At 46.1% G+C, this 15404-nt stretch overlaps 1 protein-coding gene across 2 annotated transcripts in view; it reads left to right on the forward strand.

Annotated features, from left to right (window-relative positions):
- The first annotated feature begins 14547 nt into the window (after positions 1–14547).
- Positions 14548–15404, forward strand: part of FBLN1 (fibulin 1) — a 122005-nt gene continuing 121148 nt past the window's right edge. For both annotated transcript variants that reach the window (XM_054173906.1, XM_054173907.1), the window contains exon 1: positions 14548–14701. In XM_054173906.1, coding sequence (XP_054029881.1) covers positions 14626–14701 — 76 coding nt within the window. In that variant the 5' untranslated portion in view covers positions 14548–14625. The remainder of the gene's footprint in view (positions 14702–15404) is intronic.

The raw sequence follows: 15404 nt of genomic DNA on the forward strand, positions 1-15404 counted from the left end.
TAATAAGACTATTAAAAAACTGATGAGGTGTTCTGCTGTATTGAAATCAGACTACATACCGTCTCGTGGGAACAAGCACTCCAGTAGAAATATTGCCATTTATTTCAGTGGCAGTCACTTGCACAGTTAAAGCTATTTTTAGCTTTGCTGGTTCAGAGCAAACAATCTAATTTCTTTCACCTAGGGAGAGAACAGCAATAGAATCATAGAATGGTCCAGGCCAGAATGGACCTCCAGAGGTCATCTAGTCCAACCTTCCCACAGTCAGCAGGGACATCCCCAACTAGATCAGGTTGCCCAGAGCCCTGTTGAGCCTTGCCTTGAATATCTCCAAGGAAGGGGCATCAGCCACCTCCCTGGGCAACTCATTCCAGTGTTCCACCACCTTCATGGTACAGAACTTGTTCCTAATATCCAATATAAATCTGCTCTTCTCTAGTTTGAGGCCATTGCCCCTTGTCCTGCCACCGCAGGCCTTTGTAAACAGACTCTCACCATCCTTCTTGCAGGCTCCATTCAGGTACTGGAAGGCTGCTATTAGGTCTCCCTGGAGCCTCCTCTTCTCCAGGCTGAACAACCCCAGATCCTTCAGCCTGTTCTCGTAGCAGAGGTGCTCCAGCCCCCTTATCATTTTCATGGCCCTCCTCTGGAGCCTCTCCATCAGGTCCATATCCTTCCTATATTGAGGGCTCCAGAGCTGTACACAGTACTCCAGGTGAGGGCTCACCAGAGCAGAGTAAAATGGCAGAATCACCTCTCTGGATCTGCTGGCAACACATCTTTCGATGCAGCCCAGGATGTGATTTGCCTTCTGGGCTGCAAGTGCATATTGCCTGCTCATGTCCAGCTTCTCATCCATCAGCACCTCCAAATCCTTTTCCATAGGGCTGCTTTAAGATCTATTGCAAAACCTCCCAGAGCCAAAAAAAAAATGCATCTAGGCATCTAGAAAGATTTATCAAAGGGAGACCACTAACACATACCAGCATTCAGTAAGTTTAACATAGCACTTTAGATATGGAAGATCCTCAGCATATTGTTATAGACAACTCTCCATGGATAGATTTGTATGGGGTTTGTTGCACTATGACATCGTTGCTCCATTTTCTGTTACCTGTTGGATGCAGAGTTTCTGGGTATCTGGTGACAGCTTGGAACCTGTTTTTCATTCCTTCAGTATTGGTCAGGGAACTGGCAGAATTAAGTCACACGTGATGCACTGCAGAAAGCAAACCAGTCATGACTGTAATATACATTCAGCAGGACTTGGACAGGCTGGAGAGTTGGGCAGGGAGAAATTTAAAAGTTCAACAAGGGCAAGTGTAGTGTCTTGCACCTGGGAAAGGGCAACCCCTTGGACCAGTATAGTTTGGGGACTGACCTGATGGAGAGCACTGAAAAAGCAAAGGACCTGGGGAGTCCCAGTGAATGGAAGGTTGGCCATGAGCCAGCAATGTGCTTTTACGGTCAAGAAGGTAAATGGTAGCCTGGGGTGTATTAGCAGAAGTGTGGTCAGTAGGTCAAGGGAGGTTCTCCTCCCTCTCTGCTCTGGTAAGGCCACATCTGTAATATTGTGTCCAGTTCTGTGTCCCTCAGTTCAAGGACAGGGAACTGCGTGAAGGAGTCCAGTGCAGAGACACAAAAATGATTAAGGAAGTGGAACCTCTTCCTTATGAGGAGAGACTGAGGGAGCTGGGGCTCTTTAGCTTGGAGAAGAGGAGAGTAAGGGGTAACCTCATTAATGTTTATACATACATGAAGCTGAGTGCCAAGAGAGTGGAGGCAGGTTCTGCTCAATGATGCCCAATGACAGGACAAGGGGCAACAGGTGGAAGTTGAGGCATAGGAAGTTCCATGGAAACATGAGGAAAAATTTTTCCACTGTGAGGGTGACAGAACACTGGAACAGGCTGCCCAGGGGGGTTGTGGAGTCTCCCTCCCTGGAGATGAATATTCAAGACCTGCCTGGATGAGTTGCTGTGTGAGCTGGTATAGGTGAACCTGCTCTGGCAAGGGGGGCTGGGCTGAATGATTTTTTTGAGGTCCCTTCCAGCCCCTAACATTCTGAGATACTGTGATACAGCTAAGTAGTAGAATATGCACTATAAGATCAAGTTATGATTGATACTAATGCCCTGTAGATTCCAGTAGATCACTGAAGTAGATTACTAAGTATTTAATGGAGGGTGTGAAAGTGTAATCAGTGTGTCTTCATACTTTGTGCATGGATGTCCTTTAAGTGAGGTTTTTTTCCTATTCTCATGTCACCTCTACATGGGAACAAGCAAGCTGAAACATACTAGTCACAGGAATTAATGGTCCAGTGTAAAACATATTTAAATTATCCTTAATTCTGACAGCTTCAGGAGGTACAAAGTAATAAATTAATATGAGCCAGCAGTGTGTCCAGGTGGCCAGGAAGGCCAATGGCATCCTGGCCTGCATCAAGAATAGTGTGGCCAGCAGGAGCAGGGAAGTCATTGTGCCCTGTACTCAGCACTGGTTAGGCCACACCTTGAGTAGTGTGTCCAGTTCTGGGCTCCTCAATTTAAGAAGGACATTGAGACACTTGAATGTGTCCAGAGAAGGGCAATGAGGCTGGGGAGAGGCCTCAAGCACAAGCCCTGTGAGGAGAGGCTGAGGGAGCTGGGATTGTTTAGCCTGGAGAAGAGGAGGCTCAGGGGAGACCTTATCGCTGTTTACAACTACCTGAAGGGCGGTTGTAGCCAGGAGGGGGTTGGTCTCTTCTCCCAGGCAACCAGCACCAGAACAAGAGGACACAGTCTCAAGCTGTGCCAGGGGAAGTTTAGGCTTGAGGTGAGGAGAAAGTTCTTCACGGAGAGAGTAATTCATCATTGGAATGGGCTGCCCAGGGAGGTGGTGGAGTCACCGTCCCTGGAGGTGTTCAAGAGGGGATTGGATGTGGCACTCAGTGCCATGGTTTAGTCATGAGGTCTGTGGTGACAGGTTGGACTAGATGATCTTTGAGGTCTCTTCCCACCTTGGTGATTCTGTGATTCTGTGATTTCACCAATTTTTGCATATATTAGTGTATTTATAATGAAATGTTGGACCTGAAGGCAAAACATTTCATCAGCATTAATTAAGAAACATGAGTTTCCTTCTGAAACTGAGAATGACTTTTTCAATGTCTATAAAAGCAAAACTGTCAGTGAAACTATTGGAAGACTGAAGTCTATGTAGGTACTTTCACTTATGAAAAGGAGAATATTTGTTTTATTGCAGTGTGGAAGTTTGGGGATAATTTATGGTGCTGGTTTTGTGTTAAGGACCTGCAAATGCACAAAAATAACAATTTTAGTAACTATTCCAAGGTCAGTTCAACTTGTAAGCAACCTGGACTGGGGTCTTAACAGAGGCAGGTCAGTTTCTTAGGTGCTCTGGATTTTCCTTGTAGAGAAGAGTTCACAGCAGTATTGGCCCCACTGAAGTCAGTGGAGATTTTGCCAGTGATTTCCATAGAGCCAAGATTTTACTCATCTTTAGCAGAGCTTTTAAATACAGTATATTGCATAAACTGAAGGGGAAAGTGAAACTTACAAATAAAGAAGCTTTTTTTGCCTACATTATATGTTGATTCTGCAAATGCTTTTCCCTTTAGCTATGTGCTTTTTGATAGCTATGACACAATTTCTATTGCTTCCAAATGCATAGGGAATACACCTATTTAATGGGAACCCTAATATATTGAAAGAAGCTTGTTTTCTGACTTGCAGTGAAGCTATTGTTTACACACATATGGTATTCAGCCACAAATTTGGCTGGCTGTCCATTTCCAAGTTTAGAGAAAAGACTATGAGAACTGTTCTGAACACTAACATTATTCCAATGTAGACAAATATGTAGGATGCTGCTTTTAATTACAGGGAATAGAAGGAAAGCTAAAATTGGCCTAAATTACCTCATACCACATTCATGAGAAGTCGGTAGCTCCAGGTTCTTAAGAGCTAACTCTTAATGCAGCTTGTTTGACAGTTAGAGACGAAGCTGCATCCCATAGTATGAGGGGAATGAAGAGAGACATGTTTAAACAGGGAACTGCTGGGCAAAGTCAAGTGGCAGAAGAGAGACTACAGATCATGGAAAGAGGGGCTGGCCACTTGGGAGGAGTATAGAATGGTTGTCAGAGGATGTAGGGAGGCAGCTAGGAAAGCTAAGGCCTCCTCAGAACTGAACCTTGCAAGAGAGGTCAAGGACAACAGAAAGGGCTTCTCCAAACACATAGAAGACAAAACCAACTCCAGGGGCTATGCAGGCCCACAGCTGAATGAGGTGGGTGCCCTGCTGACAGAGGATGCAAAGAAGGCAGAGCCACTGAATGCTGCCTTTGACTCTGTCTATACTGCTGGAGACTGTCCTCACAAGCCCCAGACCCCAGAGGACCCACAGCAAGACAGGATAAAGGAGAAGTTTGCCTGGGAGTTTGCCTGGGTTGATGAGGATTGGGTTAGGGATCTGTTAAGCAGTCTGGACATCCATAAATCCATGGGTCATGATGGGATCCACACACAAGTGCTGAGGGAGCTGGCAGCAGCCATTCCTAGGCCACTCTTCATTGTCTTTGGTAAGTTGTGGGGAACAGGAGAGGTGCCTGAGGACTGGAGGAAAGCAAATCTCACTCCAGCCTTCAAAAAGAGCAAGAAGCAAGACCCTGGTAACTACAGACTGGTCAGCCTCACCTCTAGCCCTGGGAAGTGATGGAATAACTTATCCTCAGCCCTGTGTCTTGCCATGTCAAGGAAAAGAAGGTCATTGGGAGCAGTCAACATGGTTGTACCAAGGGCAAGTCACATTCAGCCAACCTGACAGCCTTTTATGAGGACATAAGCAGGTGGAGAGATGATGGTAGAGCAGTGGATGTGGTTTCTCCTGATCTCAGGAAAGCATCTGACACTGTTTTCCACAGCATCCCCTCAGCTACACTGAGGAATTGTGGGCTGGATGAAATGAGGTGAACTGTGAACTGGTTAAAAGAAAGAAGTCAAAGAGCTGTGCTCACTGGGACAGAGTTTCATTGGAGGCCTGTATCTAGTGGAGTCCCTCAGGGGCTGGTACTGGAACCAGTGCTATTCAATATATCCACCAACCTGGCTGAGGGAACAGAGTGCACTGTCAGCAGGTTTGCTGATGACACCGTACTGGGAGGAGCAGCTGACACCCCTGGAGGCTGTGCTGCCATTCAGAGAAACCTGCTGGAGAGTTGGGCAGGGAGAAACTTAATGAAATACAAGAAGGGCAAGTGTGGAGTCTTGCATCTGGAACAGAACAACCCCAGGGACCAGTATAGTTTCGGGACTGACCTGCTGGAGAGCAGCACAGGGGAAAGGGACCTGGGGGTCCTGGTGGACAGACGGATGACCATGAGCCAGCAACGTGGTCAAGATGACCAATGGCCTTCCATGGTGTATTAAAAGAGTATGACTAGTAGTCGAGAGGGGTTCTCCTCCCCCTCCTGCTCTGCCCTGGTGAGGCCACGTCTGGAATATTGTGTCCAGTTCTGGTTCCCTCAGTTCATGAAGGACTGGGAACTGCTTGAAAGAGTCCAGCACAGAGCCACCAAAATGATTAAGGGAGTGGAATATCTTCCTTCTGAGGAAAGGTTGAGGGAGCTGGGTCTCTTTAGCTTGGAGGAGACTGAGAGGTGACCTCATTAATGTTTATAAATGTGTGAAGGGCAAGTGTCAGGAGGACAGGGCCAGGCTCTTCTCAGTGATGTCCAATGACAGGACAAGGGGCAATGGGTGCAAGCTGGAGCAGAGGAGGTTCCACATGAACATAAGGAAAAACTTTTCCACTGTGAGAGTGACAGAGCCCTGGAACAGGCTGCCTAGAGAGGTTGTGGAGTCTCCTTCTCTGAGGACATTCAAAACCACCTGGATGCATTCCTGTGTGACCTACTCTAGGTGATCCTGCTCTGGCAGGCAGGCTGGCTGGACTAGATGATCTTTGAAGGTCCCTTCCAACCCCTAACTTTCTGTCATTTTAATTGTATGATGCTCAAAACACTTCATAGATCAGATTGCACAAAGAAGTAAAATACCTTGCCAAAAGACATCTCGTACACCAGAGAGATGAAAAGACAATCTCTGGTAAAGTCTGCTCAAACTTCCTGTTTAGGAAACCATATTTCTCCCAGGTAATTAATTCCTAAATAGTTAGAGGTCATGAGGTGTTATTTTTGAGAGGTGATTAAGCATGCTTTTTCTGCCTTCTTTTGGTGCAAATTGCTGCTGTGTGTCTGTATGTCATATACACTTTCTTATAGATTGCACTGTGGACTGGTCTTCCCTCTCATAGGAATACCTCACTGACCCACCACCAAACTCCACGACTAGGTCTAAGAACAGTTGTGAGATCACAGCTGCAAGAAAGGAGAGTGAGAAGAATGGGCTTTCTTTGATAAAGTGAGTAGTACAGGGCTGGCTGGTTTGAGCTATTTTTAGGTGAAACCTGAATTCTGTTTCTAGCTCTGCTTTCACAGCTCAGCCAGAAGCTAAAGAGAGTCTGAGAGTAGTCCTTGACCAACAAAACTCCCAATTTTAATGCAAAATAAGCTTAAAGTGTACTACACTCTTCTCCAACGCCTCTGAGCCAGTCTCCTCATCTACATAGGCTAATGATGTAGTGTATACAAATGGAAATGTCTGTCCTGAGACCTGGGAAATTAAAGGTACACGCAGCACGGCACAGCTTAATCCATTAGGTTCATTTAATAGGGGAAATCTGTGCATTTTTACTCCTGTTGCTGTCCAAAGGTATTCTGATCCATCCACCCTGCCTGTTAAGCAGCAATGTTCACCAGCTTTGCATATGCCAGATGTCAGCCAGTTTCTGTAGAATCCTGCCAGAAAATACGGTAAGTTTATAATATTTGTCTTCTGGATGCTTTTCTACACTACAATAACCTCTGAAATAATTTGTAATAAGGTGCCCTCCCACAGCCACTGCTCAGGCTTGTGTAGGCATTTTGTAAATCCCAGCCCCACTCCCAGAGTATAACATTATTGCAGAATCATAGAACCACAGAATCACCTTGGTTGAAGAAGACCTTTAAGCTCATTGAGTCCAGCCATAGCTACCGAGTCTGCTGCTAAACCATGCCCCTTAGCACCACATCTCTCTTTTAAATACCTCCAGGGATGGGGATTCAACCACCTCCCTGGGGAACCTGTTTGAGAACCTGTGGTGGTTTGAAAGGAAAGGCTCTGCTTTCCCTCCCCCACTGAGAAAGAGACCACGGCTAAACCCAGTCGGAGAAATGAGAGTATATTTTACAAGGAAACAGATTCTATGTAACACAACAAATACAGGGATTTTACAATATATACAGGAATATACAGCAAATGAACTCAACCAGAAACCAGACCCCCCACAGAGGGGGCTTCCCCCTGTGCCTCCTTCACCCCCCTACCTCCCTTCTCCCCCAAAGAGGTAGAAGAAGAGACGAGGATGGTTAGCAGGACAGGGGAAGAAGCGGACAGGCCTGTTACAGGGAGTGAGTTAGTTCTTATCTCTTGGCAAGAAGCCCAGAAGCAGATCCAGCCGAAAGGGACAGCGAAGGAAGAAAGACTGAGAGAAAGTTCCCAGCTCCCCTGGGTCCAATCTCACCTCCACCTCAACTTGGCCAATGAAATTCATTTAGAATACCAAAATATTTTATAAACATTTAGCCAGTGTGCCCCTTTCTTAAAGGCACAGTGTCAAACGGCCACAGAACCCTTTCAGTTAACTTGTGGTTGAGAGCCCTTTCAGTTAATGTGTGATTTGTAGAATCAGGCCACCAAGGATGACTGTGGGTTCCTAGGACAAAGATACATAGAATACATAGAATAAACCAGGTTGGAAGAGACCTTCAAGATCATCGCATCCAACCCATCAACCAATCCAACACCACCTAAACAACTAACCCATGGCACCAAGCACCCCATCAAGTCTCCCCCTGAACACCTCCAATGATGATGACTCCACCACCTCCCCAGGCAGCCCATTCCAATAGGCAAGCACTCTTTCTGTATAGAATTTTTTCCTAACATCTAGCCTGAACCTCCCCTGGCACAGCCTGAGACTGTGTCCTCTTGTTCTGGTACTGGCTGCCTGGGAGAAGAGACCAACATCTGTCTGTCTACAACCTCCCTTCAGGTAGCTGTAGAGAGTAATAAGGTCACCCCTGAGTCTCCTCTTCTCCAGGCTAAGCAACCCCAGCTCCCTCAGCCTCTCCTCATAGGGCTTGTGTTCCAAACCCCTCACCAACTTTGTTGCCCTTCTCTGGACACGCTCCAGCAAGTCAACCTCCTTCCTAAACTGAGGGGCCCAGAACTGGACACAGGACTCGAGGTGCGGCCTAACCAGTGCAGTGTACAGGGGCAGAATGACCTCCCTGCTCCTGCTGGCCACACTGTTCCTGATGCAGGCCAGGATGCCATTGGTCCTCTTGGCTGCCTGGGCACACTGCAGGCTCATGCTCAGTCTACCATCGACCAGCACCCCCAGGTCCCTCTCTGCCTGACTATTCTCCAGCCACTCTGACCCCAGCCTGTAGCTCTGCATGGGGTTGCTGTGGCCAATGTGCAGAACCTGGCACTTGGATGTGTTCAATCTCATGCCCTTGGCCTCTGCCCATCTGTCCAGCCTGTCGAGGTCTCTCTGCAGAGCCTCTCTACCCTCCAGCAGATCAACTCCTGCCCCCAGCTTGGTGTCGTCAGCCCAAGGCTGTAAAGTCTAAAATATATGGCATATATGGCATAGCAGTAGACAAAGTTTGGGAAGAAGAAACAGGCTGTCTCTAAGGCTGAGGGGAAAGGAGGAAACCCTATATATACAAAATTGTGGTAGAGCTTTATTCAGTGTTCGTACTCTTTCTGCTGACTGCTTACATTATACTGAGTTTAAATAGAGAATGTATGCTGGCAAGATAGAAGTTTGCTGTCAGACTGGGACTGTCTGCAGATGGGTAGGATGGCTTCTTTATTAGACTTACACAAAAAGATTTTAAAACAATACCTCAAATTCATAAAACAACAATGAAACTCCACCGAAGGAAGCAGATTTTGAACAATCATAAGGAAAGACAGAAAGCTGTGTGCACTCCTGCTTTTAAGCTATTGTAGGTGGATAACTTAAATTCAAGCTATTTAAGCAACAGACTCTGGAGTTTTATTTGTGCAAACCTGAGATGTCTTACATTCACTTGTTTATTTTCTGTTTCCAAAAGATCGTTTGGCCACATACTTGGATGTTATTTTTGCCTGACAGGGATGAAGCTCGAATTTATCAGGCATGTCAGGAAGGGAAATGGCCTTCTGCCAGAATAGCCGTTTACTTTATTGATGGCTTTCCCCCACCCTTTATATTGAGATATTATTTTTGTGTGACCAATGAAAATAACCATTGGCACAGATGCTGATTGACAAAGTTCACAGTCACCCTCCAAGAGACTGAAGCTAAAATAATGACTGATCCTTCCCTGCTGTTCTCAGATGTGTGGAGGCCCCAAGCAACGTTTAAGGCAGATACCACTGTCTCCTCCAACCCATGTGTACATGACTCACACTGCTTTACAGCTTAACCAAATGGAGTCCAGCCTTCCTAGGCCTCAGGTCTTGGAAAGTACTTTGCCTATTCACACATAAGATTTGCTCTGCCTGCAGTGACATAAGAGAGTCTAGATGGGGAAAGGAAATTTCTGGGAAGGGGGAGATCTGAGAGAGTGGGAGGATGCATCTTTAGGAGAGATAGGAAGTGCCCCATGAATGTCAGATTGAGTTTTTCCTGAATTCTACAAGTAATTCCACAAGGGAAATAGCATGGATCATCAAAGCATTCTTTTATGCCCCAATAAACTCCTTGTTTCAGAAGCAGACCCTATACATACAAACAGAAAAGCAGTGTGTGTTTTGAGTGTCCAAGATAGCTATATATTTTTTTTCTTAATCACACAGGAGAGAAAATAAAATGCAGGCAACACTTACAAGATGGATGCAAACTCCAAACTGTGCAAAAACTCAACCTGCATAGAAGCAATGTTATTGAAAAGGACTCGTGAGTTATGAGCCCAGTCTGGAATATTTAAATGATCTACACAAAGAGGAAAAAAATTGTTGAGAGATTAATCTAGCAGTGAAAAGAGAAGAAAAGATCTATGAAAGTAAGCCAAGCCTCTAACAGGTCTTTGGGTACTTGAAACATAGAGCCCGAGTAGATAGCCTGGTTTGTACACAAGCATCCCTTTTGCTACCCACATGGTAGAAACAGCTTGGGCTACTGGCATCCATGTAGTTATATATATGAATGTATTTCACAGGTAATATTACTTACTTGTAATATTATTTACAGAAAGGGGAGTCCAAATGTAGGGTGGTTATAAATTTCATCTGACATTGTAATTGTTCTGGAAGAAGGCTTGAGCCACCTTCTCTGCCTGGCTTTAGCTCAAGATGCCATTATAACCCGGATGGCATAAAGGTGGTGGCTAGGTCAACCTTCCTGACTGGACTTGGGAGACACAGCTTTGTACATGCCAGGGAAGGGATAAGGCTCTCAGTCCTCCCACCCTCCTTTGTTTATTTCTGGCCTGGGATTTGAGAATGAAGATGAGCCTGCCTTGGCAGTGGGGGGGAACAAACTGATTTATCTAAAGACAGGTTTTATTCCAAGCTAATACCTAATGAGAATTATGGTAGATGCTTATGAAGTGTCTCTAAGTGACACAAAATAAGCAACAAATTGTTATGTGTAATGCCATTAATGGTTGAAAAAACTAACCAAGGTGCATCTATCTCTCTAAACACTGTCATTTTTTTTTCCTGTAAACAATTTAATTCTTGTAATAGGTATGTTCTAGTTTGGTTGGAAAACCTGCCAAAAGGCAGGAAGAACAGAAAAGTAAGTTAGAATGGTGTCTATAAAACTTAAAAATCCCTTTCCAATATTAAGGTGCTAAACCCCCCCCCCAGATTTCCAAAACTTCCAATCTTAAAGTGATAGTACAGGATGGCACAGCTGTTGCCAAGTGATAGTACAGGATGGCACAGCTGTTGCCACATGTCTTTCAGACAGAGGGTCCTCCCTATTGTTCTAATTCAGAAAAGATTCAGGTAGTGTTTTCTCCAGGAAAGAAGACAGATGTCAATTGTGCTATGCACATATTAAAGTTTGGAGCTAAGCTGAGTGTGCACTTTGTACTCCAACAGCCAGGGATTTGCCTACCGTACAGTTTGGGGTCTTATTTTTATGGTGAGAGATGGTAAGATCCACAAAGGCTTGTCATAATCCTTATGGATCTGTAGCAGTGATGTGCTCTTCCTGTTAAGAAGGAAGAGATGCCCTTTAATGCATTTTAATCTGGCACTTTTCATAGCAAGAGACAATATGTAGCTTCATTTTTTTGCCATTGGGCAGAAGGAGTTTCCCTTTAGTAATCACAGTTAGATTTCTCTTCTAGGCTAATCTGCTTTCTTCCTTTCAATCTTCTTTTTGAAAAGAAGGAAGATACAGCAATTTATTTTTCCTCTCTTTTACTCAGCTCTGGGACAGATGGGTGGAGGAGAAAAAAACCCAAACCAAACAAAAAACAAGATTTGGGAGCTGCAGTAAAACAGAGGAGCTGGGAGGCATAGCAGCTGGGACTATGGGGCAGCTTTGTTTGTCAGGCAGAGGTTGATGTCCTTACATAGGTTTATTCAAGCCATCTCAAAAATTCCTGTTCCCATGAAACTAAGTAGCTGAATGACAACTGTGAACCTGCTGCCATAGATGGTAATGGATGTCTTGAAGAGACTCTACATTCTTTGTCAGTCTACTTGTGTGTATCTACGCTCAACAAGACCCTTGGAAATTACTTGTGCAATGATTTGTTATGCTGTCATTACTCATTAATCTGAGCTTCTGCAAATGATTTTTCCTCTTCTGAAGTAAAAATAAAATCCTCATTAAAGAATTTGTTTGTTTTAAAAGCTACACAAAGGATTACAGGGCCTTTGCAAACAGATGTAAGAAAAAAAATGTGGTTATGCAAAATGTTCCCTCTCCTGAGCCTTTGCTTTCCACTGACTTCCAGGAGCTCTGAATTGAGTTTGAAGTGCATGGCTTAGCTCACTACAAAGCTCGGGGTCAGTAATTAGAATCACATGTACTCGAGGCCACTGAATCTGATTGTAGGTGAAAGTGCCAATTTATACTGGAAATGTGTATCAGTATTATGCAAAACCAAGGGAAAAACTATGATCAGACCTGCGGATGACCATAGCCATGATGGCTGCTAGAAATATTTCTTAAACTGTGACTTGAATTTGCCTCATTTCTGGTAAACATCTTGTGGTGGCACACTGAACAGCAACAAGGAATTCTCACTCTGGAGTAAGAATGTCCACACATGGTGTTAATCAGGGTAGCTCCATGTGTGGACAGGCTATTATATGTGACTTCACACTGTTTTAGTCAAACCGGTGAACTTCTTTCTACCCACATTTAATCAATTAGGAGAGGGTTTAAAGTAAAGTGCTTAAGCCAATATTGAACTGAATCCAGGATTTCTGCTGAGGGGGGTTCAGTTAAGCTGGCACAAACTTTAAACAATGTGTGATCTTTGTTAGTTGCCTCCTGCAGCTGTCTGATAGGTGAAAAACAGTAGCTTGGAGGCTGTGAAGAAACACCGCTAAGGTCCCACTGTAACTTGTGTAAGATCCTTGTAAACTGAGTTAGGGTATTTAAAGGAGACAGAGAAACAGATATGCATGTGTAGCAAAAGAAAGCATAAAACACCCCCAAGTCAGCCATCCATCATGCTTCCCCTTTTGCAGCTGCTTCTTCCCAGTAAAATAGGAGAAAACAAACCCAAACATAAATAAACAAACAGAACAAAAATGAAAGAGCAGTCAAAAAAAAAGATGGCGTGGGCATTAAGAGTGTGGATGGCAGTCAGTTCTTTGAAGTTTCTTCATGGAGTAGAGTTAGGGGCACAATGAGAAGGTTGGTGGAGCCGGGTTCAAACAGAACAAAAGGAAATGGCCCTTCACACAGTTACTGGTAGATCCATGAAATCTGTTGCCAAAGGATATTTTGGACGATAAAGGTTTACAAGAACACATGGGGAGAGAGAATAAATACCTGGAATAGAAATTCATTGGGGGGCTACTAATGGCACAGAAACCACATTCCACTGAGAAAATGCTCTAAACTCGAAGTAGCTGGAAGCTGGGAGAGCAGCTGGGAGAATTACCACATCGTGTTTTCCTTATTCATACTCTTCCTTTGGTGACCACTTACGATCATTGCTGAAGTCAGGATATTGGTAGAGCTGGACCCTTGGCCACATGGACATTTGTGTTGGTGTGTCAGGAGCAAGTAACCCGGTGCAAAACAACACGTGCACACTTTCAACTCTTACCATCTTAAAAACTTTTCCAGTTGGACATTTTGAGGAGAGGTATTAAAAAGTCGCATTTATTGAGTAGCTACAAGAGGAACGGTCCAACTAGAGCCCACGTGGCACAACTACTACTTAAACATAAACTGACTTCCAACTGTTTGTCTGAATAAAATCGAGGACAAAGTATAAAGGGGTGATGAACTCTCCATTTGTTTCCAGGCGCATTTGCCTGCAACTATTATCCCCCACATTATCTTGACGATCTTGGCAACAGCGTAGCCAACGGAGTGCTTTCAACTCCAGCTCCTCCTTTGACCACTAACAGTGTTTGTGTTCCTGTTTAAATAAGATAAGGAGGTTAGGGAAGGGGAAAAAAAGGGTAAAGAAGGGAGTGGAGGAAAAGAGCAGAGCTGACTGCTTCATTTGGGTTGAAATTCTCCTCTTGGCTTGTTGAGGGGGAGGAAACACGGGATGTTGGAGGGCTATTTTGGCAGTTAATTTAAACAGAACTATTCTAGAGTACCTTTTATTTTTATAGGATTATTTTCATTATTATTGCTAAAAGTTTTGTTGGACTAAAATTTACGGAAAGACCGAGAACAGGGGTTGAAAAATCTCCCCTCCAGAGTTAAAACTTTACTTCTCTGCTAGGTAGCTGTCCTATTTTTCTTTTTTTTTTTCCTTTTTTTTTCCTTGTTTTGTTGTTGTGTGTGGGTTTTAATTTTTTTTTTTTTTGGGTGGTGGGCTGTTGTTTTTGTTTTTCTTTGCTTTTGTTTGTGGCTTTCTTTTACTTGGCACTGAGAGAAGCCGCTGCATTTTCTCCTTCACAGAATCAGTCACGCCGGCCCTAGGTTCACGCTGAGTATCTGTAAAATTTTCCGAGCGAAAGGGAGTCACTTTTACAGCGTGTGTGGGGGTGGCAAGCGGAGAGGTAGAGGGGTCCCAGAAGCAACAGGTTCTCTGCTTGAGAGCTGCAGAGGGGTCTCTGTGCAGCTCAGCATTCGTCGGCTGTGTAATTACCCGGGTAGGCAGTGAATTAAATCTTTGTAAAGCTGAGTGAGGAGGCTTCTGCAAGCTCTTTTGCAACCAGTCTCAGGCGGCTGGGATAACATCAGAAACAGCAGCAACAGCAAGCAAAAAAAAAGAGGGGGGGGGGGGGGGGCCCACCGGACGCAGCAGGAGAGCCAAGCCCCCGCTCGGTACGAGTGCTCCTGCCGGCGGGGAGCAGCGGGCGGTCGATGGAAAACCTCGGCGGGGCCCGGCCGCTGCGGCTGCTCTTGTTCCTGGCGCTGGTGCCTTCCCTCCGGGGCCAAGGTAAGTCCGGGGAGCGGCGCGCCGAGCCGCCAGCGGCCGCCGGGCTGCGCTGCGCTCTTTCCCCGCAGCCCCGGAGCCACCGGGCCCGGCTGTGCCCTGGCAGCGCCGCGTTCCGCGCGTGCTGGTGGGCTGGGGGACGCCGGCGCAGCTCCCCCTAACCGGGACGCTGCAGGCGGCGGGGGACCTCGCCGGCCTCCTGCATGCCCGGCGGGTTGCCCTGGCGGTACTCGCTGCCTTACCCGGGGCGGGAGCGCGGGGAGCTGTATCCCGCGGCTGCGAGAGCAGGCCCACGGGGGATGGGACGGCTGGACTTCCCCCTTGACCGTGCCCCTGGGCGTCCCGGGCACGTTTTAAAGCACCTCTGCTGTCACCGAAATCGGGAATCAAACTCCTTAGCACCGGGGGTCGCATTAAAGAGCAGGCGCTACTGTGGGGTGCTAGGGGCACTCCCACAAACCTTGCACCATTTGAAATCCGCGGCGGACAGGCAGCGGGGTGGCTGGGCATCCCCCTGTGTGTATATCCCCTACCCGCACCCCTGGGCGTCCCGGGCAGACTTTAAAGCGCCACTGCCACGTTCAAGTGAGCAGAAAGGCGTGGCGTGCACCGGCTCTGCCGCTGCCACCGCCGGCTCCCCCTCTCCCCTGCGGGACAGTCGTCACCCGAGCGGGTTATCGCTGCCTTGGAGGGTCTGTGTGAGGCT

This window comes from Dryobates pubescens, chromosome 27 (assembly GCF_014839835.1).
Source record: "Dryobates pubescens isolate bDryPub1 chromosome 27, bDryPub1.pri, whole genome shotgun sequence".
In the NCBI taxonomy this organism is placed as follows: Eukaryota; Metazoa; Chordata; class Aves; order Piciformes; family Picidae; genus Dryobates; species Dryobates pubescens.